This window comes from Salmo salar, chromosome ssa17 (genome assembly GCF_905237065.1).
Source record: "Salmo salar chromosome ssa17, Ssal_v3.1, whole genome shotgun sequence".
NCBI classification, from domain to species: domain Eukaryota; kingdom Metazoa; phylum Chordata; class Actinopteri; order Salmoniformes; family Salmonidae; genus Salmo; species Salmo salar.
The window spans coordinates 54,029,822-54,057,574 of NC_059458.1; the positions used below are offsets into that span (position 1 = coordinate 54,029,822).

Sequence of the window (27,753 nt, forward strand, 5' to 3'; positions counted from 1 at the left end):
GTGCGAGCTGACTGTCTAGAAATGGTAGCACGAGCTGTGGCGGCATCAACAAGCGTCAGCTCAACAGAAGCTCACGAGCTGCAGCAGGCAGCATCCATCTCCGGCCCCGACAAGGGCATTGTGGGATACTCCTGCTCCTCCTCACCGTGCCTCAGCATCATCACTTTGGTAAAAGTAGGGCAGAGCAGGGGTGGACTGGGACAACAAATCGGCCCTGGCATTTCATCCACACCAGCCCACAGCACCCTGCGCACAGCCAACTCATTTCCCCCTGGTGTCACTGGTGACACGAACTTTGTTGGTGGAACCAGCCCATATTTTGGTCAGCCTAAGTCAATCATAGTCCTTCATTAAGAAGTGCAATACATAGACTACTGAGGTATTTAAAAAAAAAAAAAGTTATTTAATCTAAGCCGTGGAAGCAGGAATGCATGATTCAATATATTTTGATGTGCAACCTATTCTAGTGATTGTCATGAATTTCGAGTTGACAATTAGACTAGTTGATATATACAATTAAGATGACCAGTGTAGCTGTGCGAAAAAAAACCAAAAAAAACAATGGCATGGATGGAACTACATATATTAAACTATAACATTTCGCGATAGTACTTTGAAACACTTATATTATTTATAACACAGAAATCAATTACCCATCCACAATTTTCTTATAAATCTTTGCCTAACTAGCAATTTTACAATCACTCAAGTTTGGTAGCCTATGCTGTTGGATGCACTTTCTAGCCATGGACGTAGTTGTTCATGCAGTGGTTACAATGTATCACTGATCAAACGTTCTCATAAAGGGTCTGCAGCGAAACCGTAGGAGCAAATGAGTTCGGAACAGGGATAGACATCATTTTTACATGCAAATATGATTGGATACGGCATTTGATTATTGAAAAATCTGCCTCAATTTAACTTCAGAGTTGCTTTTTTCTTTCTGAGGGCTAATCGGGGACAATTTCAGAGACCGATCTAGCCGGGGACAGGCCACAAGAATATGGGATTGTCACTAGAAATCAGGAACAACGGGTCACCCTAGTCAAAATAGGACCCCAGAATTTCCTAATTCAAATCAAATCAAACTTTATTTGTCACATGCGCCGAATACAACAAGTGTACAGTCGTGGCCAAAAGTTTTGAGAATGACACAAATATCAAATCAAATCAATCAAAGTTTATTTGTCATGTGCGCAGAATACAGCAGGTGTTTCACCTTACAGTGAAATGCTTACTTACAGACTCTAACTAATAGTGCAAAAAAGGTGTTAGGTGAACAATAGGTAAGTAAAGAAATAAAACAACAGTAAAAAGACAGGCTATATACAGAAGCGAGGCTATAAAAGTAGCGAGGCTACATACAGACACCGGTTAGTTGGGCTGATTGAGGTAGTATGTACATGTAGATATGGTTAAAGTGACTATGCATATATGATGAACAGAGAGGAGCAGTAGTGTAAAAGAGGGGTTGGCGGGTGGTGGATGCCGGGACACAATGCAGACAGCCCGGTTAGTGTCCTTAGATATTTTTGTCAGATGTTACTATGGAATACTGAAGTATAATTACAAGCATTTCATAAGTGTCAAATGCTTTTATTGACAATTACATGAAGTTGATGCAAAGAGTCAATATTTTCAGTATTGACCCTTCTTTTCAAGGCCTCTGCAATCCGCCCTGGCATGCTGTCAATTAACTTCTGGGCCACATCCTGACTGATGGTGTCACGGCTGTTATAAGGATTGGACCAAAATGCAGCGTCGTAGTTGTTCCACATATTTATTTAAACGTGAAACTGAAATGCACTAACAAAACACTGAAGGGAAAAACAACAAAACGTGACGCAGGAGGAACATACACACTCACAAAATATAATCACCCACAAACAACATGCAGAAACACCCCTACTAAATATGACCTCCAATTAGAGGCAACAAGGACCAGCTGCCTCCAATTGAAGGTCAACCCAATAAACCCCAACCTAGAAATAGACAAACTAGAACTACAACATAGAAAGAAAAAACATAGAACAAACACAAAAACACCCCCTGTCACGTCCTGACCACTCTACCATAGAAAATAACAACTATTATTGGTCAGGACGTGACAGATGGCAGCCAAACTGTTCCTGGATGGTTGGGAGAAGTTGCTCTCGGAGGATGTGTTGGTACCATTCTTAATTCATGGCTGTGTTCTTAGGCAAAATTGTGAGTGAGCCCACTCCCTTGGCTGAGAAGCAACCCCACACATGAATGGTCTCAGAATGCTTTACTGTTGACATGACACAGGACTGATGGTAGGGCTCACCTTGTCTTCTCCGGACAAGCTTTTTTCCGGATGCCCCAAACAATCGGAAAGGAGATTTATCAGAGAAAATGACTTTACACCAGTCCTCAGCAGTCCAATACCTGTACCTTTTGCAGAATATCAGTCTGTCCCTGATGTTTTTCCTGGAGAGAAGTGGCTTCTTTGCTGCCCTTCTTGACACCAGGCCATCCTCCAAAGTCTTCGCCTCACTGTGCGTGCAGATGCACTCCCACCTGCCTGCTGCCATTCCTGAGCAAGCTCTGTACTGGTGGTGCCCCGATCCCGCAGCTGAATCAACTTTAGGAGACGGTCCTGGCACTTGCTGGACTTTCTTGGGTGCCCTGAAGCCTTCTTCACATCAATTGAACCGCTCTCCTTGAAGTTCTTGAGGATTCGATAAATGGTTGATTTAGGTGCAATCTTACTGGCAGCAATATCCTTGCCTGTGAAGCCCTTTTTGTGCAAAGCAATGATGACGGCACGTGTTTCCTTGCAGGTAACCATGGTTGACAGAGGAAGAACAATGATTCCAAGCACCACCCTCCTTTTGAAGCTTCCAGTCTGTTATTCGAACTCAATCAGCATGACAGTGATCTCCAGCCTTGTCCTCCTCAACACGCACACCTGTGTTAACGAGAGAATCACTGACATGATGTCAGTTGGTCCTTTTGTGGCAGGGCTGAAATGCAGTGGAAATGTTTTTGGGGGATTCAGTTCATTTGCATGGCAAAGAGGGACTTTGCAATTAATTGCAATTCATCTGATCACTCTTCATAACATTCTGGAGTATATGCAAATTGCCATCATACAAACTGAGGCAGCAGACTTTGTGAAAATGTATATTTGTGTCATTCTCAAACCTTTTGGCCACGACTGTAGACTTTACCCTGAAATGCTTACTTACAAGCCCTTAACCAACAGTGCAGTTCAAGAAGTTTTAAGAAAATATTTACCAAACAAAGTAAAAAATTATAAAAGTAACACAATAAAATAACAATAACGAGGCTATATACAGGGGGTCCCGGTACCGAGTCAGTGTGCGGAGGTACAGGTTAGTTCAGGTCATTTGTACATGTAGGTAGGGGTGAAGTGACTATGCATAGATCATAAACAGCGAGTAGCAGCAGTGTACAAAACAGGGGGGGTGTCAATGTAAATAGTCCGGCGGCCATTTGATTAATTGTTCAGCAGTCTGATGGCTTGGGGGTAGTGATGTGCTGGGCCGTACGCATTACCCTCTGTAGAGCCTTGCGGTCAGATGCCGAGCAGTTGCCATACCAGGCGGTGAAGAAACCGGTCAGGATGCTCTTGATGATGCCACTGTAGAACTTTTTGAGGATCTGGGGACCCATGCCAAATCTTTTCAGTCTCCTGAGGGGGAAAATGTTTTGTCATACCCTCGTCACGACTGTCTTGGTGTGTTTGGACCATGATAGTTCATTGGTGGGGTGGACACCAAGGAACTTGAAACTCTCGACCTGCTTCACTACAGCCCCGTCCGTCTATGTTAATGGGGGCCTGTTCGGCCCGCCTTTTCCGGTAGTCCATGATCAGCTCCTTTGTCTTGCTCACATTAAGGGAGAGGTTGTTGTCCTGGCACCACACTGCCAGTTCTCTGACCTCCTCCCTATAGACTGTCTCATCGTTGTCTGTGATCAGGCCTACCACTGTTGTGTCGTCAGAAAACTTAATGATGGTGTTGGAGTCCTGTTTGGCCATGCAGTCGTGGGAGAACAGGGAGTACAGGAGGGAACTAAGTACACACCCCTGAGGGGCCCCAGTGTTGAGGATCAGCGTGGCAGATGTGTTGTTACCTACCTTTACCACCTGGGGGCGGCCCGTCAGGAAGTCCATGTTCCAGTTGCAGAGGGAGGTGTTTAGTCCCAGGGTGCTTAGCTTAGTGATGAGCTTCGTGGGCACTATGGTGTTGAACATGAGCTGTAGTCAATGAACAGCGTTCTCACATAAGTGTTCCTTTTGTCCAGGTGGGAAAGGGCAGTGTGGAGTGCGATTGAGATTGCGTCATCTGTGGATCTGTTGGGGCGGTATGCAAATTGGAGTGGGTCTAGGGCAGGTATTCCCAAACAGGATTTTGGTTCCTTTTTTTTTCTCACATTTTCAAATAGTAGATTTATATTTTCCAACAAGGTTATACATTTGGGTGAGGTTTTTTTCTCGCCTGAGTAGCCTCGTTTCACTGCCAAAAATAAAATTAAACCATCTAGTGTTCTGCAAAATAACAACACAATGTCAAATAATTAACCTCCATTCACCTTAACCGTTCCTCTCTCATGGGAAACCTTCACTCTTGCGCAGACATTTAGAAATGAAACCTGATAATTTGAAAAATAAGCCACGGGAGTTTTTTGAGCAAGAATAAAGACAACTTTCGAGTAATAAGACATGTATAAAAGCAACAGATACCATTAATAAGAAGGGGCTAGAAGTGTGTTACATGGTAAGTTACCGAGTAGTTAGGACAGGCAAGCCCCATACTATTGTGGAGGACTTAATTCTTCCTGCTGCCGCGGATATGGCTGGGACAATGCTGGGGGAAAAGGCCCAAAAAACGATACAGACAATGACTCCATCAAACAACACTGTTTCACGACGCATCAGTTACATGGCAGGAGATGTTTTGAACCAATTACTGCTTCGCATACAAGCCAGTGAATTATATGTGTTACAGCTGGATAAGTCAACAGATGTGGCGGGTGTGAGAGAAATTACAAGATTATGTTATAATACTTTTATTGCATCAAATGCTTGTTTTATGCAACAGAATAGAGGGTTCTTATACTGTAACTCTATTGTGTCTGTGTGAACTGAAAGTGGGCCTCTGGGAGATTTAACACTGACAGGAGATTTACGATGTCTTTTGGGTGATAAAACCTACAGAGACCACATTCCAGAGCATGAGTTAATGTTTCTGTTCTATAAGGTACCAGGGAGAGATGACTCCAAGGCCAGACCCTGGTATTTACACAATGAGAACAGTTTTTTACAGCAGCTACTGTCTGCTGTGAATTATAAGTATCTTTCATACAAATCTTAACCTTGTGACTCATTCCATACATCTGTTGTTTGTCATGTAGACTGAAGGGGGTGTATCTTGGCTATAAAAGACCTTTGTACTTTTGTCTCGGGGCTCTCAACGAATCATCTGAGGGTGATTCGTCGACCAGTCATCATTATCGTAGAGCACTCAATCGATTCACTTTATATGTGTGTGTTGACTTGACCTGCTCCATTATTATTAATACGTGAATAAAGATTTAGTTTAAGTATAACTCTGACTTGTGTGATAAGTTTGTCTCTCCTCATTTGATAGTAAAGAAATTAACCACCACACAGGCCTGGTACAGCTCCTGGTAAGTCATTTATGTTTATGGGGGGGTCAATTAAGGAAGACATCCCCTTCTGCAAACCAGGACAACATCAAACCAGTACTATGTTTAAAGTACTGGACAGCTTTGTGACATCAAATGGACTTTGGTGGTCAAGATGTGTTGGTATCTGTACTGATGGAGCAAAAGCCATGACGGAAACATAGTGGAGTGGTAATGCACGTGCAAGCAGTTGCTCCCGACTTCACTTGGGTACACTGCAGCATCCTCCGAGAGGCTCTTGCTGCCAAGGGAAGCCTGACAGATTGAAAAATGTTTTGGACACTACAGTGAAAAAGGTTAACCTTGTTAAAGCAAGGCCCCTAAACTCTCGTGTATTTTCTGCATTATGCAATGATATGGGCAGCGACCATGTAATGCGTTTACAACATACAGAAGTGCGCTGGATATCAAGGGGCAAAGTATTGACACGTTTTTTAAATTGAGAGACGAGCTTAAAGTTTTCTTTACTGACCATAATTTTCACATGTCTGACCGCTTGCATGATGACAAGTTTCTCACACGATTGGCCTATCTGGGTGATGTTTTTTCTCGCCTGAATGATCTGAATCTAGGATTACAGGGACTCTCTGCAACTATTTCAATGTGTGGGATAAAATTGAGGCTATGATTAAGAAGTTGGAGCTCTTCTCTGTCTGCATTAACAAGGACAACACACAGGTCTTTCCATCATTGTATGATTTTTTGTGTGCAAATTAACTCAAGCTTACGGACAATGTCAAATGTGATATAGCGAAGCACCTGAGTGAGCTGTGTGCACAATTACGCAGGTACTTTCCCAAAACGGATGACACAAACAACTGGATTCGTTATCCCTTTCATTCCCTGCCTCCAGTCCACTTACCGATATCTGAACAAGAGAGATTCATCGAAATTGCAACAAGCGGTTCTGTGAAAATTTAATTTAATCAGAAGCCACTGCCAGATTTCTGGATAGGGCTGCGCTCAGAGTTTCTTGCCTTGGAAAATCACACTGTTAAGACACTGATGCCCTTTGCAACCACGTACCTACGAGAGAGTGGATTCTCGGCCCTCACTAGCATGAAAACTAAATACAGGCACAGACTGTGTGTGGATAATGATTTAAGACTGAGACTCTCTCCAATACAACCCAACATTGCAGTGTTATGTGCATCCTTTCAAGCACACCCTTCTCTTTGTCACTTACCACGAGCCAGATTGTGACAAAAACTCACACTCATTCTTATGTTTAATAAATGTATCGTATAGTGTGTGTGTGTGTGGCAGGCTTACAATGATGGCAAAAAACGACATTTGAGAGTGTGCTGACCCTGATGCTAGAGGGGGTATGCAGCTGGAGGTTGAATGTTTGAAGGGGTACGGGACTACAAAACATTTGGGAACCACTGGTCTAGGGTATCCGGGAGGATGCTGTTGATGTGAGCCAGCCTGTTGATAGTTGGCCTTATAGAGATGGTTAAGTGCCATCTTAGTGCCAGCATCGGTCTGTGGTGGTAAATAGACGGCTACGAGTAATAAACTGTAGATGAGAACTCTCTTGGTAGATAGTGTGGTCTACAGCTTACCATAAGGTACTCTACCTTATGGTACATACATCTTTATGTGAACTAACTCATATCATAGGATAATTCATTTGGGGTTCAAAACCTGAGGAAGTGGAAACGAAACACATTAATTAGATCGCTAACTCTAATACACACTGCTAGTTGCCATGTATTCATCCAAAGGTACATTTTATTTCCTACCCATGTCAACATAGTTTCTATTGAGCTGACTATTGAGAGTTGATAAATAAAATTCTACCTACAGAAAGCTGAGACCCTCCTCTCTTTGTCAGAGACAAGGGGATGAAGCTTCCAAAGCTGTGTTTTTCCCACAATTGGATTCTTAAATGTTATACAATCAGAATGCATTTGTCTTTCGAGCTGATGGGGGGGACAGGAGAGTGGCTCGCTCACCACAACAGAAGGCTCAAGCAAGGACACAGACACAGTGGCAGGACAGACACTTTCATTACAGGAATCATGAGGTTAATACACTTTACTGTTCGAGAAAATCATGGTTTTAGCCACCACAAATTTGTTTTGAGTGAGGTGACAATGAACAATGTGCTCGTTCTACATTCAGAGACACCCTTTTCGTTTTCTTACGAGCCATGATCTTGGCCGTTGCCCACTGATCAGCCAAACCCGTATTATAGATTAGTGTACCAGAGAAATTGTGTTTTTATAATGGCACATGGGTCGCTGGCCATGTCACCTTGCTCATTATTTAATTTTTATGCTTAAAAAATACTTTTTGGACAGAATTGACAGTTGCATCATTATAACCCACTATGGGAATGAATAATGGAAAGGATGCTTTTGCGTTTATAGCAAATCTGTCTGTTTTTACGTCTTTCTGTAAAACGCAGTTATTATCCAACCTCCCAACCACGAGACTTTCATTCTAAGCAAATCAGTCTGTCTGAACATTTTTGCCTTAATACAATTAGGTTAATGTAATTTGAGGTAAAAGAATAATCAAGGGTGACAGTTCTTTCACAAGCAGGGAGACAGACACAACATTTTACAAAATGCACACAGAAATATGCATATACGCACGCACGATCACCCGCACACTGACAAACCAGTTGTGTCCATAGAGCCGTTGTCCAGAGGCAGAGCTTTCATTTGTTTGAACATTGGAGTGTGGGTTAAAAAGCTTTCATTTGTTTGAACAATGGAGTGTGGGTTAAAAAGCTTTCATTTGTTTGAACAATGGAGTGTGGGTTAAAAAAGCGATTCTCAACTGGAAAGTGTCTGATATATTTTGTTTAAATACTCCAGTCTGAACTGAAACGACTAAAACCAGGTAGAAAGTGTGTAGAAACCAGTAGAACTAGTTGGTGGATTTGGTTGATTTTGCAGTCTCAAACCAGTGAACTCAACATTCTTCATCAAGAATATGGGCATAATGAAAAATGAGGGACTCCCTTGTCATATAATTAGTACATGTACTATCAATATAGCGTAAAAAAATTCCAGATTGCATTTTGTCAACAAAAAAAACTAAACAAAAAATCGCCATGCAAATATTGGATCGCGGCTGAGACAATTTGATTCTATTTGGGTGCCGGGGTAAAACCAGTTGAGAACCACTGGGTTAAAACATTTGAATAAGTTGATTTGAATGGCTGGTGGCCAAACCTTTGGGATGGACTTAGTACGACTCCTGACGCTTATGTCATTATTGACTGACACATGCTCACAGTGAGTGTATGCGTGCTTGCAGTCTCAAACACACAGTACATGGACTTCAATAACACTTCAAAGCAGGACAATCTTACACTGCAGTTGATGCTTTTACTACGGAAAAATATTTGTTTTAATCAAAAACCAAAAAAGGACAGAACCCATAAAGACAGTTTATATGCAATAAATAAGAATAAAATGGACTCTGGGGGATGCTGTGTGAGTGGATTGACTGCAGGGTGCAGGTTAAAGGAGAAGTGCTTATGATTCTGTTCATCTGTGTGTATGTGTGTGTGTGTGTATGTGGCAGACAGTGCAGGTGGTAGAGACTATGACCTAGCAGAAACATCCTAATGGTTCATTACATGTCACAAGGCCACCATTGTGTTTTCTCTGGCGAGAAAGTATCTTCGTTTAGGAAACAACACATTCCCCACACACATTATCTGGTATAAAGTACTTTGTCATAACGCTGTATTAGAAAAACTTGATTGTCTCAACATACAACCATCGATCAACATCAGTCAACATTGTTTTTACTGACCTCATACATGCAGGCTGGCATTTATATTTTACAAAAATAGGATGTGCTACGAAGACCTTTGGCTTTTGACAGATACTCATATTTAAGGACATAGGGTGATATTCTAAATTCATCCTGACAAAATCAATAGGAAAAGAATATGGTAAGAAAATAGCATTTGAGATACTAAGCCCCATTACTGTGAAGACATCAGAAGAGTATTCAAAGAGCCACGGGGCCCATTCTCATAACACCACCATCACATGAAAGGGGAATATCACCGTAGAAATACAGAACAAAATACCCCTCACTCAAATATAACAGAGCATAATGGCTAAAGCAAAGGATGTCATAAAATATATAAAGAAGTGAAGCAAATAAAGGCAAAATAAAAACAAAGTATGAACACAAAAATATATCAAAAGGTGGTGTACTATTGGAATGGAATAAAAACACAATATAAAAGAACAACAACTACATACGATAAAACAATAAAGATATCCAAAAAGATTCTATAAATACAGAGGGCCTCGTCTCCTGCAGAGGGAAGGTCAAAGGTGAGGGGTCAGAAGTAGACCCTATGACGTCTCGTTGACTGTCCTCTCCAGCTCTATGATTTTAGTGTTGTCGTTCACCCTCTGCTCCAGAGACCTGGCGCAGAAGAGAGACAAGCAAATAATAAACTACAGTACTACACTTTTACTGACATCAATAGCCCAGAATCGTGTACATTTTTATTTATTTTTTTCTGTCTCATACAGTCTCTGATATCATCGCCTACCATAAGTGTGTGTGTGTGTGTGTGTGTGTGTGTGTGTGTGTGTGTGTGCATGAGTACGTGTGTGTCTTACCTGTGCAGGTCTAATAGCAGGGGCTTCTGTGGGTTCGTATCACTGCTGTTGCTGAAAGGTGGGCGAGTCTCAGCACGATGTGACTCCTCCCCTTTCGGCGGCTTTTTCTCAGAGCGCCACGCTGCCATGACAACTGTGGGCCTCTCCAATTGGTCAGGATAGTCCCCGCCCAGACCCAGAAAGTGTGGCTCGTCCAGCCCCCTCTCCTCATAGGACAGCAGGCTCCTGGACTTCACTGTGAAGGATCATGGGTAAAAAAAAGAAAATGACCTGATCACATCATGTCCAGAAAGGAGAAGGTACTCAATGACATGCCTATCTTTTACATCTTTCTTTGTTGAAACGTCTTTTGGTTTTTAGGGACGGTATAATCCTTTGATATGATCGTGTCTACTACGAATGCAATCCTACAACCCTCTTAACAATATGAAGTCTTATGAACTGGATTACACATTAAACCTAACCCTACCAACAGTAAATCTTGGTCTGTACATATCCTACAAACAGATTGTTCTACTGTAGGGGCAGAGTGCCAGCAACACTAATACTGGGCTCTGTGGCAAACAGGCGGTGTGTGGGAGGGAGAAGAGCTGCAGGGGGAGCAAAGATCAATCATCATAAAATGGCTGCACTGCTGTTTAATCATGCTAATGATAGTCCCTCTGAATGGGGAAATAATGACATTCAAGTGTACACTCTTCCAGGAGGCCACGCCAAAACACTCCAAAAGGTGTGTGTGTGTGTGTATGGCTGGTAGGATTACGGAACACTGCTAGTTTCTCAGCACTCAGAGATTCAGAGCTAATGCCTCGCTAACACACACACATACACACACACACACACGTCATGCACTGTAAAAAGATCAGCATTAATCTAAGAAACATGAATGTGCAATGTGTGACTGACTGTGGGTGTGTGTGTTTATAGTACCTGTAGCTGTGTAAGACTCCTGCATGGCCATGTCTCTGGAGAGGCCAGTCTCTGTGATGGAGGAGCAGGGACCCAGGCTGGAGTAGAAACTCCCTAGGAACACAGCGAAGCACAGCACCACTACCTACACACACACACACACACACACACACACACACACACAATATGTTATTAGGCTCCACAACAGGTATGATATGTTATGATATGTTATTAGGCTCCCACAACAGGTATGATATGTTATGATATGTTATTAGGCTCCACAACAGGTATGATATGTTATGATATGTTATTAGGCTCCACAACAGGTATGATATGTTATGATATGTTATTAGGCTCCACAACAGGTATGATATGTTATGATATGTTATTAGGCTCCACAACAGGTATGATATGTTATGATATGTTATTAGGCTCCACAACAGGTATGATATGTTATGATATGTTATTAGGCTCCACAACAAGTATGATATGTTATGATATGTTATTAGGCTCCACAACAGGTATGATATGTTATGATATGTTATTAGGCTCCACAACAGGTATGATATGTTATGATATGTTATTAGGCTCCACAACAGGTATGGTATGTTATGATATGTTATTAGGCTCCCACAACAGCTGACACACAGAGCATGCAGGAGTTATATAAAATGAAAAACAATAGGTTATCCAATCGATATGAAACACAATTGCGCGCGCGCGCACGCACACACACACACACACGCACACACACACACACACGCGAGCACACACACACAGGGCTGAGCGTTGAGTTGGGGAGACTCACCATGAGGCAGGAGGAGGTCTGTGTGCCAGTGACTTTGCAGGAGCGGGGAACCTTCCCTGCCACCACTGCCTGCAGAGAGTGCAGCTGTTGTATTAGAGTCCTAGGGAGATGTGACGAGGACGGGAGAGAGGGTGGAAGGGGAAGGGGAGAGAAAGGGCAGAAGGTAAAGTTGGGGTCGGAGCTTAGTCATAGACACTCACACACATCCTGCCAAAGACAACACACACACACACACACACACACACACACACACACACACACACACACACACACACACACACACACACACACACACACACACACACACACACACACACACACACACACACACACACACACACACACACACACACAGCTAAATAGACACACAGCTGAACAGAACAGCAGAGAATTATACACTTGACTGGACTAACATATGACTTCACAGACAATGTTACACGGTGTGTATTCGTGCACAAATACATGAAACCATAACAAAACATAACGATCCGTTCGACTCAGTGAACTGTGTGATAATTTTACAAGGTTGGATTAATATTGTAGGAATGGATGAAGCACGAAACATAACCTAGAGCACTATATAATGTATGCCTCTTACTTGTTGGTACACTCCAGATTCTCTACTTTCCTGCGCAGCTCGCTGTTCTCATTGGAGCAGTTCTCCACCCTGTGGACAAAAGGGGGAATTACAAGATCAGTGGCGAGTAGGCATAATAACTAGAGGAGACAATGCTTTGACAGAAGCTACTACTCTATTTGTGTAAAAGCACCGTTGAGTTTTATGAATTGTCATTGCCATAATAAAGTCATTATCTATAGCATTGATAATGACGCTAATTAATTACAAAAAAAACCAAAAAAACGCATTCCCAAAGCAATACATTTGACTTCTAGCTGAATGAGAACATCATGAAAGACTCACTTCTTCTCCAGGGCGTCCATGTACTCCTTCTTCTTTCTGCGGCTCTCTTGAGCAGAGATCTGAAAGAAAGGATGTCGAAATTACACCCCTGTTATGGCTCACGGAAGTATCACTTTAATGTATCACCCTGAAGTGTGTTATTACATGTCTGGCACAGGCAGAAAAAGAAAGTTTTAAATATATGAGTGAGCATTTCTCCTTTGCCAAGATAATCCATCCACCTGACAGGTGTGGCATAGCAAGAAGCTGATTAAACAGCATGACCATTACACAGGTGAACCTTGTGCTGGGGGCAATAAAAGGCCACTCTAAAATGTGCAGTTTTGTCACGAAACACAATGCCACAGATGTCTCAAGTTTTGAGGGAGCGTGCAATTGGCATGCTGACTGCAGGAATGTCCAGCAGAGCTGTTGCCAGGAAATCTAACGTTAATTTCTCTACCATAAGCCTCCTCCAACGTCATTTTATAGAATTTGGCAGTGCGTCCAACCGGCCTCACAACTGCAGACCATGTGTAACCACGCAAGCCAAGGACCTCCACATACAGCTTCTTCACCTGCAGGATCGTCTGAGACCAGCCACCCAGAGAGCTGATGAAACTGAGGAGTATTTCTGTCTGTATTAAAGCCCTTTGTGGGGAAAAACTCAGTCTGATTGGCTGGGCCTGGCTCCCCAGCGGGTGGGTCAGGCTCCTAAGTGGTTGGGCCTATGCCATCCCAGGCCTATCCATGGCATTGTTGCATGTTGAGTTTATATTTATGTTCCTAACTGTTGTTTGACATTTCAAATCACAAATCGTAATCACAAGTCCCACCTTGTTCTTGATCTTCCTGCGTATCTTCTTCAGGGCTTTCTCCTCCGCCTTGGACAGGGGCAGCTTGGTGGGAACAGGGTAACCCTCGGCAACCAGGGTTCTCCTCTCTTCCTCTGTCAGCAGGAGAGGGCCAGAGCCCTGCAACTTCTACAGGGGGAGGAGGAGAAGGGGGGGATGGGGGTGGAGAGAGGAAGTGTCATCAGAGTCCATCAGATAAACTGACAAACTTTATCTTATTTCAGTGACGTCCCTGTATCTGTTCTCTGAATAGTTCCATCGCTCATTCCTTCCGTTTCATGAGGTTGTCACTGATCTGACCAGGTCGGATTGGTGAACGCAATAGGGTGACAACCTCGCATAAACTTATCCAATCGCTCTCAGATCAGTGATTACCTGAAGAAAGGTAGGAACGATTCATATTATGACAACAGGGTCCCTGTATCTTTTCAGTTCATCCCTGGTGTCAGTCTGTGTTGTACTTACGTGTGGGGCGGTGAGAAGAGGGGAGTTGGAGAGGGAGGAGGGTGTGCGCAGAGACACCTTGAGGCCGGCCTGGGAGGGCGCAGGGCTGAGGGGAGAGGAGGGGGTAGAGGGGCTCTGGGGGGTGCTGGCGTGTACCGGACTCTGACAGCCCTCTGAGTCACTGCTGTGGGAGGAGGGAGGGGTGGGTGGCATCTGCAGAGACTCCAGACCTTGTGAGGGGAAACACACATAAACAGGTCACACACCTGCAAACGTTCTCTAGAGACGATCAACACTAACATTTACAGACTTTACACATTGGATTGTACTTAATGTCAACATCATCCGTCAATGGCTAGAGGGGATCCTCAGAGCAGCACAACACTGCATAGTAACTATACTGAACCAAAATATTTAAAAAATGCAACACGCAACAAAATCAAAGATTTTACTGAGTTACAATTCATATAAGGAAATTAGTCAAATTGAAATACATTTCTTAGGCCATATGGATTTTACATGACTGGGAATACAGATATGCATCTGTTTGTCACCTTAAAAAAAAAAAGGTAGGGGCGTGGATCAGAAAACCAGTCACTATCTTATGTGACCACCATTTGCCTCATGAAGCGCGACACGTCTCCTTCGCATAGAGTTGATCAGGCTGTTGATTGTGGCCTGTGATTGTGGAATGTTCTCCTTCTCCTCTTCAATGGCGGTGCGAAGTTTCTGGATATTGGCAGGAACTGGAACATGCTGTCGTACACCTCGATCCAGAGCATCCCAAACACGCTCAATGGGTGGCATGTCTGGTGAGTATGCAGGCCATGGAAGAACTGGGACATGTTGATGTTCCAGGAATTGTGTACAGATCCTTGCGACATGGGGCTGTGCATTATCATGCTGAAACATGAGTTGATGGTGGCAGATGAATGGTACGACAATGGGCCTCAGGATCTCATCACAGTATCTCTGTGCATTGAAATTGCCATCGATAAAATGCAATTGTGTTTGTTGTCCGTAGCTTATGCCTGCACAAACCATAACCCCACTAGGGCACTCTGTTCACCACGTTGACATCAGCAAACCGCTCGACCACACAACGCCATACACATTGGTCTGCAGTTGTGAGGCCGGTTGGACGTACTGCCAAATTCTCTAAAACAACGTTGGAGGCGGCTTATGATAGAGAAATGAACATTCAGTTCTCTGGCAACAGCTCTGGTGGAAATCCCTGCAGTCAGTATGCCAATTGCACGCTCCCTCAAAATTTAAGACATCTGTGGCATTGTGTTGTGTGACAAAACTGCACATTTTAGAGTGGCTTTTTATTGTCCACAGCACAAAGTGCACCTGTGTAATGACCATGCTGTTTAATCAGCTTCTTGATATGCCACACCTGTCAGGTGGATGGATTATCTTGGCAAAGGAGAAATGCTCACTAACAGGGATGTAAACAAATTAGTGCACAAAAGTTGAGAGAAATAAGGTTTTTGTGCATATGGACATTTCTGGGATCTTTTATTTCAGCTCATGCAACATGGGACCAACACTTTACATGTTGCGTTTGTATTATTTTAGAAAAAAAGAAGAAACCCGCACACTGCTCTTGATAGTATCACTGATCTTTAATAAGCTTACGTATGTGAACTTCGTCAGAGCGTTTGTATTTAAAAATATATATATTTTGGACATACCATACACATTGTCAAATACTTAAAAGTGTGCTTGATTTATATTCAAAATGTACGCACGCATGACTAAGTCGCTTCGGATAAAAGCGTCTGCTAAATGGCATATATTATACGATTATATTATTTAATGAGGTGGAAAGAGTCAGCACAGTATTTGACACGTATATTTGACCCAGGTCTGGGGACTACATACAGAGAGGTTATGAGTAGTGTGGCAGTACGATATGGTGTGTGTCAGGTCTCACCTTTAGGAGACAAGTTGAGGAACTGGTCCACCTCATGAGGCTCCAGTTTGATCTGGATCTCACCAATCTCCTTCGCCTAGACGATCAGACAGCAGAGAGAGACGTTACACGCGTGCATACGTTTGTGTGTGTATTTGTAAGTGCATGTGTGCCTGTCTGCATGTGCTGTGACTCTAGATGTCTTCTTACCTTGCTGGTCTTGCCCTGTGTGGCCGTCTGTGGGTTGGGCTTGGGGGCTGGTGGGGCCGGGGCCTCAGTGATGTGGCCCTCAGGGGCCAGGGAGAGGGTTAGGGTGGGCAGCAGGGCTGGAGGGTCACACAGCAGCACCTCCATCTGTTCCTCCTGCTCCACAGGCCAATCCTCACCATCTGATTCTAATAGAGCGAAAGAGACACGACACATCGGCATCAACACGGTCACTTAGATACTGTACGTACTGTTTGTGTCTTGTCCTGAACGTACTAATGCACATATCTCTGTATTTCCACCCTCTTTTGTTAGAGATACCGCAGATATCCTACACATTACAATACGGCATGTAATCTACAACTGTCACTGAGGCCCAAAAACCCTCCCCTCTGTCTTCCCTCTGTCCTCCTCCTCTCACCTGCATCACTCCCCTGCTCCCCAGGCAGATGTGAGACGGGAGACTGGGGCCGGGAGTCCCCACACAGGGAGTAGGAGTGCTCCGCCTGGATGTGGGGTGGCAGTGGGGAGGACGGGGTAAAATCATCCCCCTCGTCCATGGCCTCACCTTCCCGGCCGGACAGGAAGGGGTCGCTCAGCAGCTGGCCCAGCAAAGCATCCTGGGAGAAGTCATCCAGGAGGTCTGTGAAGTGCTGTTAAAGGGCGAGAGGGGTGGGGGGGGATATGGATGTTCATGATAGATTGACAAAAGACACATAAGAAACACAGACTTGAGGCTAAGCGCACAGACATGATACCATCTAGTCATCACACTGTCTAGTTATTACACCATATACCATGTCATTATTATATCATATATCTGTAACTGTAGCTAGTTTGTAATTACTGCCAATAAAGCTCTTTAATGGCTATCAGCACTTGCCTTTGAGGAAAAGCCCCCCAGGCCAGCAACAAACAGCCAATCATAGAGCTGTAAAATCCCCTCTCCTCCTGTGACAATAGAGGCTGATATCGCTCCCACCAATCAGAGCGGCCATATCTCATGCTCCCATCTCTCAATGTGGTGAGACGTTTTGACTTTTGAGTAAAGGCCAAGACTGACAGCCACCTTCTCCACTTCTCCTTCTCCCTTCCATCCCCCCCATCCTACCCTCAGAACATTCCTCCATGCACATTCCTTCCCATCTTCCTTTCTTGATGTGACCCCCCCAAAAAACTCTAATTTCTCATCACTGCATGGGACAGGTTAGGACAGGTTAGGACAGGCCTCTCAACCTCAGCTGTTCAGGTGCTCCAATGTTTCTTCCCCTCTCTGCCCCCCCCCGTTTTTTTTTAGATTCCCTACCTCTGTCATGTCATCATGAAGACCTTCCTGTCAAAGAAGTTACCTCAATAAACTGAGGGAGCGTTCAACGTGCGTGACGGTATTGTACCCTGCACTTGAAAGTCATTATCAGATGGGTGTATACTATTTAACTATCTACCTCTATACCTCTTTTCAGGTTATGTACTTCTCTACCTCTCTTTAACATGACCTACCTACTAACGCCTATCAGCCAGCTAGAACAGTAATATGGTCAGACTAGGCCAGATTTTGTTTGTAGCTAATAGCTACATTTTGCAATAGAACTGGCTTTCTTTAGACTAGTTGAGTATCTGGAGCATTTGTGGGTTCGATTACAGGCTCAAAATGGCCAGAAACAAAGCACGGTTTTTGTTTCTGGCCATTTTGAGCCTGTAATCGAACCCACAAATGCTGATGCTCCAGATACTCTACTAACGAAGGCCAGTTTTATTGCTTCTTTAACCAGAACAACAGATTTCAGCTGTGCTAACATAATTGCATAAGGGTTTTCTAATGATTAATTAGCCTTTTAAAATGATAAACTTGAATTAGCTAACACAACGTGCCGTTGGAACACAAGATTGATGGTTGCTGATAATGTGCCTCTGTACGCCTATCTAGATATTCCATAAAGAATCTGCCGTTTCCAGCTACAATAGTCATTTACAACATTAACAATGTCTACACTGTATTTGTGATCAATCTGATGTTATTTTATTGGACAAAAGAAATGCTTTTATTTCAAAAACAAGGACATTTCTAAGTGACCCCCAAGCTTTTGAACGGTAGTGTATAATGTGTGCGTGCGTGTGTGTGTGTGTGTGTGTGTGTGTGTGTGTGTGTGTGTGTGTGTGTGTGTGTGTGTGTGTGTGTGTGTGCAGAGAGTGGGGTGATGTTGTACAGTAGGGGACAGTGTTACTGTAGAGCTGAGGAAAAGGGAGGAGGGAGGGATGTTTCAATGTGTTGCTCATTAACAAAAAGATCCACAGAGACAACAACCTCGCGAAACAAAGGCCTTTTGCACTCACAAAATAAAGGCACACTCAACAACTTCCACAGCTGCTTAGAGAGCAAACAGCAGTCTTTAACTTCCTGTTTAAAACTAAGAAGAAGAACACCAGAGACATTTAAAGTACGGACGTTATTAAAACGAATAGGCCTACAGATTTCACAGTAATGCTAAGAAGCATTACTCCGTAGGATTTGGAGCCAACCGTTCAGGTTGTATTGCAGTATCCTGGAAAACCACCGAGTCAGCCAAACAGTTACGTTATTGACCTGATTCCACCCACAATTCAGTTCCCTGGAAGCACATGCATAACTTATAACCTTCACCTGCTCTAGACTACAGTTCTGTCTCCGGGCAGAACTCACAGACCTGAGCCAATAGGAGTATTAGCCGGACAGGGCCTGTCTCTAAACTGCCACAGCAGGGGATTGGAAGCATCTGGAGAACGTGTCCTTGGTAGCATCTCAGAGAGTGGGCAGAGGAAACACTTTATGGATATCATCTAGTTGGAAAACAGAGAGCAACATTCAGAGGAAAAGGGTAGAATGACAAATGGGAAAAGAGAAGACAGTAGGCGGAAAAAGTGATGAACACACTGGAGAATGTGAAAGGGGTAAGAAGGAGAGGGAGACGGAGAGAGAAAGAAAGAAAGAGGGAGCACAAGGAGAGAGGGAGCGCAAGGAGAGAAGGGTAGAGATGGCAGGAAGCCAGGCATGTGGGTTCAATTACAGTCTGATTCAGGCCGAGAGAGAGAGAGAGAGAGAGAGAGAGAGAGAGAGAGAGAGAGAGAGAGAGAGAGAGAAGCGCGAGAGAGAGAGAGAGAGAGAGAGAGAGAGCGCAAGAGAGAGAGAGAGAGCAAGAGAGAAAGAAAGGGAGGCTGAGGGAGTGAGACAAAACTGACCACTCGCCATTGAAATGTTCTTTCCGCTCTTTTTCCACTTGTAATGTTTTCTACATGTCCAGCTGGAAGGGAACTCAATACAAATGCTAATCTGTCCAGCAGGCCTACTCCAGTAGAGTCAGTGACCTCGAACCCACTCTACACGCTAAACATCCTGTTACATACCCTAGTTATACCCTAGTCGTTTCCCTATATGGCTCTATACGCTCTAAACCACCATAGGAAAACACTCAGTCCTGTACACATGATTTAAATAGTACACAAACAACTCATATACACACACATACTACTGTATGACTCCAACTCTCCATAAGGAGTTATGTGGGTATATAAGGAGTAGGAATTCAGATCCTTTCAGGCATGCCTCTCTGCAATCCTCTAACAGGCTGGTGTGTGTTTAGTCACTATGTTTATATTAACACACACACAAAATGGGCCTCGTGTTAACTGTGTCTAAAAAGTGTCTCACCCTGCATCTGGCCTGTGCTTGGGTAGGGGAGAAGAGAGAGGGGGAAGGGGAGGGGAAAAGAGAGGAGAGAGAAGGGGAGAGGGGGAGACAAGTTGGAAGAGAGGTGAGGGGAGAGGAGAGAGAGGGGTGAGGAGAGAGGAGAAAGGACTGCTGGCTACGTCACACCGAATCACTAACCAACAGACAACAATTTACAATTTACAATTTACACGGACGCTCACGTCTCCCAGTAACCGGACAGCCGTCCCCAGCGATTGTCACACAGGAAACTCTGGACCCTTACCAGGACGACCACAGACAGACACACCCCTATCCATCACGTTTGTCCCTTGTCATCATGTGCTGTGTGACAGTTATGGTTTGGTGAGATGATGATTGTGATAGTGATTATGGTGAGAAAACGGTTGGGTGTTGACTAGCTTCAGAAGAGGAGGAGGGAGAAGAGGAGAAGGGAGGAGAGGAATGGATCTCTGGCAGTCTTCTATGGTGTTGGAGGTCTCTAGGGAGAGGTTAGACTCTGTAGAGGCCTACTGAACCACAAGCCTTCTCCCTGTCTGTCATTACCTTGTCTATTCAGGGACATAAAATAGAGGAGGGGGCTGGGGCGGCGGGGTTGTGGTGGTGTGTGAGGCCTAGTCGTGCAGGGGGATGTGGGTCATTGGGTTGGGCTCCCTCTGGTTCAGAGGTGCTACTGGTGCTCCTGATGGGAGAGAATGCCTCTTTGTCTCAGGCCTGGCACGGTGGGAGCTGGGTTGGGGGATCTGGAGTGGGGGTGAGGGATGGGTGAGGTAATGAGGTGTTGTTAGGGGTGTTTGGGTGAGGGGCTGTAACTTGACTCTCTGACTCCTTCTCCAGCAGGTAGACGGATGGTTTCTGCACACCCACCCACACACACACACGACAGAGTAGGGCCTACGGGGATACTGTTGGATTACAGGCAACATCCGCACCGAGCTAAAGGCTAGAGCTGCCGCTTTCAAGGAGCACGACACTAATCCGGACGGTTAGAAGAAATCCTGCTATGCCCTCAGACGAACCATCAAACAGGCAAAGCGTCAATACAGGACTAAGATTGAATCCTACTACACCGGCTCTGATGCTGGACTAAAAAAGGGAAACCCAGCCGTGAGCTGTCCAATGACGCGAGCCTACCAGACGAGCTAAATGCCTTTTATGCTCGCTTCAAGGCAAGCAACACTGAAGCATGCATGAGAGCACCAGCTGTGTGATCGTGCCCTCCGTAGCTGATGTGAGCAAGACCTTTAAATAGGTCAACATTCACAAGGCCGCGGGGCCAGACGGATTACCAGGACATGTACTCAGAGCACGTGCGGACCAACTGGTAAGTGTCTTCGCTGACATTTTCAACCTCTCCCTGACCGAGTCTGTAATACCTACATGTTTCAAGCAGACCACCATAGTCCCTGTGCCCAAGGAAGCGAAGCTAAGCTGCCTATATGACTACCGCCCCGTAGCACTCACGTCGGTAGCCATGAAGTGCTCTGAAAGGCTGGTCATGACTCACATCAACTCCATCATCCACTCAAATACCACCCCAACAGATCCACAGATGACGCAATCTCAATCACATTCCACACTGCCAATTCCCACCTGGACAAAAGGAACACCTATGTGAGAATGCTGTTCTTTGACTACAGCAAAGCATTCAACACCATAGTGCCCACAAAGCTCATCACTAAGCTAAGGACCCTGGGACTAAACACCTCCCTCTGCAACTGGATCCTAGGCTTCCTGACGGGCCGCCCCCAAGTGGTAACAGTAGGCAACAACACATCTGCCCCGCTGATCCTCAACACTGGGGCCCCTCAGGGGTGTGTGCTTAGTCCCTCCTGTACTCCCTGTTCTCCCATGCCTGCGTGGCCAAGCCCGACTCCAACACCATCATTAAGTTTGCTGACGACAAAACAATGGTAGGCGTGATCACCAACAATGATGAGGCAGCCTATAGGGAGAAAGTCAGAGAACTGGCAGTGTGGTGTCAGGACAACAACCTCTCCCTCAATGTGAGCAAGACAAAGGAGCTGATCGTGGACTAAAGGAAAAGGCGGGCCGAACAGGCCCCTATTAACATCGACGGAGCTGTAGTGCAGCGGGTCGAGAGTTTCAAGTTCCTTGGCGTCCACATCCCCAACAAACTATCATGGTCCAAACACACTAAGAAAGTTGTGAAGAGGGCACGACAACAACTTTTCCCCCTCAGGAGACATGGGTCCCCAGATCCTCAAAATGTTCTACAGCTGCACCATCGAGAGCATCCTGACCGGTTGCATCACCACCTGGTATGGCAACTGCTCGGCATCCGACCGCAAGGCGCTACAGAGGGTAGTGCGTACGGCCCAGTACATCACTGGGACCAAGCTTCTTGCCATCCAGGAGCTATATACTAGGCGGTGTTAGAGGAAGGCCCAAAAAATTGTCCAAGACTCGTCATCCAAGTCATAGACTGTTCTCTCTGCTACCGCACGGCAAGCATTACCGGAGTGCCAAGTCTAGGTCCAAAAGGCTCATTAACAGCTTCTACCCCCAAAGCCATAAGATTGCTGATCAACTAATAAAATGGCCACCCGGATTATTTACATTGACCCCCTCCCCTTTGATTTTACACTACTGCTACCCGCTCTTTATTATCTATGCATAGTCACTTTACCCCTACCTAAACTCAGCAAAAAAAGAAACATCCTCTCACTGTCAACTGCGCTTATTTTCAGAAAACTTAACATGTGTAAATATTTGTATGAACATAAGATTCAACAACTGGGACATAAACTGAACAAGTTCCACAAACAGGTGACTAACAGAAATGGAATAATGTGTCCCTGAACAAAGGGGAGGGTCAAACTCAAAAGTAACAGTCAGTATCTGGTGTGGCCACCAGCTGCATTAAGTACTGCAGTGCATCTCCTCCTCGTGGACTGCACCAGATTTGCCAGTTCTTGCTGTGAGATGTTACCCCACTCTTCCACCAAGGCACCTGCAAGTTCCCGGACATTTCTGGGGGGAATGGCCCTTGCCCTCACCCTCCGATCCAACAGGTCCCAGGCGTGCTCAATGGGATTGAGATCTGGGCTCTTCGCTGGTCATGGCAGAACACTGACATTCCTGTCTTGCAGGAAATCACGCACAGAACGATCAGTATGGCTGGTGGCATTGTCATGCTGGAGGGTCATGTCAGGATGAGCCTGCAGGAAGGGTACCACATGAGGGAGGAGGCTGTCTTCCCTGTAACGCACAGCATTGAGATTGCCTGCAATGACAACAAGCTCAGTCCGATGATGGTGTGACACACCGCCCCAGACCATGACGGACCCTCCACCTCCAAATCGATCCCGCTCCAGAGTACAGGCCTCGATATAACACTCATTCCTTTGACGATAAACGTGAATCCGACCATCACCCCTTGCTGAGACAAAACCGAGACTCGTCAGTGAAGAGCACTTTTTGCCAGTACTGTCTGGTCCAGCGATGGTGGGTTTGTGCCCATAGGCGATGTTGTTGCCGTTGATGTCTGGTGGGGACCTGCCTTACAACAGGCCTCCAAGCCCTCAGTCTCTCTCACCCTATTGCGGACAGTCTGAGCACTGATGGAGGAATTGTGCATTCCTGGTGTAACTCAGGCAGTTGTTGTTGCCATCCTGTACCTGTCCCGCAGGTGTGATGTTCGGATGTACCGATCCTGTGCAGGTGTTGTTACATGTGGTCTGCCACTGCGAGGATGATCAGCTGTCCGTCCTGTCTCCCTGTAGCGCTGTCTTAGGCGTCTCACAGTACGGACATTGCAATTTATTGCCCTGGCCACATCTGCAGTCCTCATGTCTCCTTGCAGCATGCCTAAGGCACGTTCACGCAGATGAGCAGGGACCCTGGGCATCTTTCTTTTGGTGTTTTTCAGAGTCATTAGAAAGGCCTCTTTAGTGTCCTAAGTTTTCATAATTGCCTACCGTCTGTAAGCTGTTAGTGTCTTAACGACTGTTCCACAGGTGTATGTTCATTAATTATTTATGGTTCATTGAACAAGCATGGGAAACAGTGTTTAAACCCTTAACAATGAAGATCTGTGAAGTAATTTGGATTTTTATGAATTATCTTTGAAAGACAGGGTCCTGAAAAAGGGATGCTTCTTTTTTTGCTGAGTTGGTATGTACAAATTACCTCAACTAACCTGTAACCCTGTACATTGACTCAGTACCGGTACCCCCTGTATATAGCTTCATTATTGTTATTTTACTTTTTATTTTATTTAGTAAATATTTTCTTAACTCTATATCTTGAACTGCATTGTTGGTTCAGGGCTTGTAAGTCAGCATTTCACAGTAAGGTCTACACCTGTTGTATTCGGTATATGTGACAAATACAAGTTGATTTGATTGAAGTCGAGAGGGATGAGAAGGGTTTGAAAGAATTTCTGTGGTGTTCTGTAATTGCTGACCCCCCATGGCATAAATGTGTGTGTGTTTGTGTGTGTTTAGTGTGCTTAGGCAAAGAGAGGAAGTCGGTTAAGCATGGGGGAAGGGAAGAGGCAGAATTGATGACGCAATATCTTCCCCTGAAAAACCAGATGTGCACTGAAAGAGAGAGGAAGAAATGACTCTCACACACACATATATAAACCACGCCTGTATGTGTGTGTGCGCATGAGGCTGTACCTTGCCCTGGACTCTTCCTTGTGAACGGACTCACTGATAATGACACACACACACACGGCACATGTGCGTTTGCTTTGGATGCCTTCCATGTGCAACCTAGTCATGTAGCATTAGTCATTGCATCATAGCCACACACCCCTAAGACTGATGGCTCAGATAGGAAGCAGGACAGAGTGTCTTCAACTCAAAACAACTATGATAAAGACTGAGGCCCTGTTCTGACTGTTGTAGTTGGCTGATATTGGTGTTATCCCGGCAGGAATGAACACTCTGCAGGCCTGGAGCTCCAGCTGTGTCTGGGGGTTATTACGGGCTGACGTCAGGACAGAGGCCCAGAAACAGGGCTCAGACTGGGGGTTTAGTGGGGTTTCAGACTGGGGGGGGCTGGGACTGAAGGGACCAACTGAAGCCAGGGTTGTGTTCCTGTCCTTTGGACCAATGCAATGATACGATCCAATCCCATGGTGATGCTCCACAGAAAAAGGATATATATATATTTTTAAACGGAACACTGAATCTCATGCAGTATTCTTCATTTTCAAAAGTTGTGACCATTCACTTCAACCAAACACGACCGCTATGTGACCCAGTTATCCCCCTCTGGGCAGGGTGAAGGGTCAGGCGTCAGAATGACCGATGAGACCCACTGATTGGATAGGATTAGGTGGAGGAGTGCGGGAGGGGGTTGTCTGTAATTGCAGGATACTACTACCAGTGGGTGTGATGTTAAACCAGTGTGATGTGTTGACTCTCCACACACTGTGCTTCAGAAGATAATCACTAGAAGCAGTCGTGTGAACTGAGAAGGGGAAACTACTGCATGACAAAGGACATGGCTAAATTACATTACTAAAAGGTACATTGACACTACAGGCGGCTGGTGGCACCTTCATTGAAATGCTGGAACGGAATTAATGGAATGGCATCAAACACGTGGATTCCATGTGTTTGATACCCTTCTTTTCACTCCATTCCAGCCATTGTTATGAGCCGTCCTCCTCTCACCGCCTCCTGTGAGTGACACCCTATTTCCCACATAGTGGACTACTTTGAAAAGCAATTCACTTTATGGGAAAGTGTGTATCCTATGTGGTTGGGGAGGGCAGTTGGATCTGAAAAAGATGACTAAAAACGAGCAAAAAAAATGTGGATGAAAGTAGTAAAAATGTCATTTGTTGTTGATGAATTTCAGATTATCTTAATGACTGACCGTTGAGCTCGTGAGTTGAACATGCTCGGGGTCAGAGTTCAGACAGTGACTCAAAGTGTTATCAGACACACACACCCTTGGCAGTCAGACTAAGCAGCAGGATCTGAAATGGAAAGATGGAGGGAGGGAGGCAGGGGAGGGAAAGAGAGAGAGAGAGGCAGAGATACAAGAGGGTGGAAGATGACTAGTGTCTGGAAAACTCTGTCTCCCATGGTTTCCTACCAAGGCAGCTTAATTGAGTCCAGAACTCACACACCCCGCTTCAGTGACATTTCACTTTTTCCAGGCCTGTTCTGACACAGTGACCGGCCATGCAGTCACTCTGCCCCACTGACGTCCTTCAACTGTTGATCAAGCGTTCTCTCTGTGTGAGTCTAGTGGGTTTGGTTCAGAGTCACAGTCCCCTTCAACATAAAGGGCATCCAGTGAAAGGCTTACAAGCCTGCTGAGGGAAACAACAACAACCATGCTTTTATTAAGTTGTTCTGAAAGCACTCAATTAAATGTCCCTCTGGATAACATCATCACATAGGAAAAGGATGTCAATGTAAAAATGCAGGGAGAGAGAGGCATCAGAGAGGTGAAGGAGCCGTGTTTAGACTATGGGGCAGGAGCAGGCATGTTCACCTTGACTGTCCCTTCCCCCACCTTGCCTCGAGGGAAGAGAGGAGAAAAAGGAGGAAGGATAGAGGAAGCAGTAAGTTATAGGGTTAAAAAGGGAGCGGGTGAGAGAGATGGAAGGGACGAAGGATATGGAGTTAAAACTTGTGAACAGCCCAGGAAATGGGTTCCAGGTGAGAAAAAAAACGACTATTAAAACACAAACTACTAAAGCCCTGACAAAATGTCTGCTTCTATCCTAAACAGCTTCGTCAGTAAGACGACACAGAGAGCAGGGAAATATGAGTACATAGAGTAACTGGATCATGTTGTAGAACTCTGATTACTAGGCCAAACTATATCCTTACTAGGCTACTGTAGGATTTGGCTCCTCTCCCCTTTTAGGGCTGGGACACCATGCCCTACTCTAAAGAGAAGCATAGCCAACAACCGGTACACACACACAGTACCAGTTAACAGCTAACCAGGGCCTCAAGCGAGGGCAAGAAAGGGTGAGTGTAAATGTAGCTGTGCTGTAGAGCGTGGAAGCTAGCTGCTGCGGGTTAGGAGTAATGACCCCTCTCACACACACTAATTACAACCCTACAGTAACTATGAATGTCCGGCTTCAGAACAGAAGAAAAGCTAAATGGAGTGCGGAGGAAGACTTCACAGTGGAGGGGTTGGAGACGCTCTGGTCAAAAGTAGTGCACTAGAAAAGGAAAAGGGTGCCATTTCCAAAGCATACATGGTTAAAGAGCAGCCATTGCCATGGTTACGTGACAGGAAGTTGAGTATGGTACAGGTACCTTCCAGTATCAAGGATGGTTTCACTTCAATAAGGATTTATGAAATATGTGGAAGAGGCACGCAACACACCACCATAGCCAGTAAGTAGAAGACCACTCATTTTTCAGAGTTGATCTTTCCAATATGTTATTGTTATTGTTTGAGTATTGCAAATATTTCCTTTTGTCTAAAGAACCAGAATATCCAGTACAGCACCTCACCCTTGAGAAGCCAGTGTTTGGAGGACATATTGGCACGGCTGTTGTTAGGCCCGAGACGAAGTCGAACCGTGTCAATATATCCTCCAAACACTGGCTTCGAGGGTTTTATCACTTTTATACAACGGGTTACCAACATATTCAAATAATGATTTACATATTTCAATTATAAAGGTTATTTTGATGAATTTATTCATACTTTTTCATCCTTCCACAAGATATAGTCCCGACACAAATCTAAG

The 27,753-nt window shown here is 44.9% G+C and overlaps 2 protein-coding genes across 5 annotated transcripts in view; both read right to left on the reverse strand.

The window, feature by feature from the left end:
• The window catches only part of LOC106576074 (diacylglycerol kinase iota), a 62,523-nt gene extending 62,377 nt beyond the window's left edge, over positions 1 to 146 (reverse strand). For 2 of the 4 annotated variants that reach the window (XM_045699718.1, XM_045699717.1), the window contains exon 1: positions 1 to 143. This exon is cut by the window's left edge and continues 415 nt beyond it. The gene's annotated coding sequence lies outside the window, so the exon portion shown is untranslated. The other 2 variants (XR_006760114.1, XM_014152951.2) reach the window with 2 other exon arrangements.
• Positions 147 to 9,032: 8,886 nt separating this feature from the next.
• The window catches only part of LOC106576076 (cyclic AMP-responsive element-binding protein 3-like protein 2), a 30,260-nt gene continuing 11,539 nt past the window's right edge, over positions 9,033 to 27,753 (reverse strand). Inside the window, exons 2-12 of the mRNA XM_014152954.2 lie at positions 16,767 to 16,998; positions 16,349 to 16,533; positions 16,160 to 16,235; positions 14,242 to 14,450; positions 13,759 to 13,905; positions 12,944 to 13,002; positions 12,620 to 12,688; positions 12,022 to 12,121; positions 11,235 to 11,358; positions 10,305 to 10,539; positions 9,033 to 10,104 (exon numbers count right to left, since the gene is read on the reverse strand). Coding sequence (XP_014008429.1) covers positions 10,032 to 10,104; positions 10,305 to 10,539; positions 11,235 to 11,358; positions 12,022 to 12,121; positions 12,620 to 12,688; positions 12,944 to 13,002; positions 13,759 to 13,905; positions 14,242 to 14,450; positions 16,160 to 16,235; positions 16,349 to 16,533; positions 16,767 to 16,998 — 1,509 coding nt within the window. The 3' untranslated portion in view covers positions 9,033 to 10,031. The remainder of the gene's footprint in view (positions 10,105 to 10,304; positions 10,540 to 11,234; positions 11,359 to 12,021; positions 12,122 to 12,619; positions 12,689 to 12,943; positions 13,003 to 13,758; positions 13,906 to 14,241; positions 14,451 to 16,159; positions 16,236 to 16,348; positions 16,534 to 16,766; positions 16,999 to 27,753) is intronic.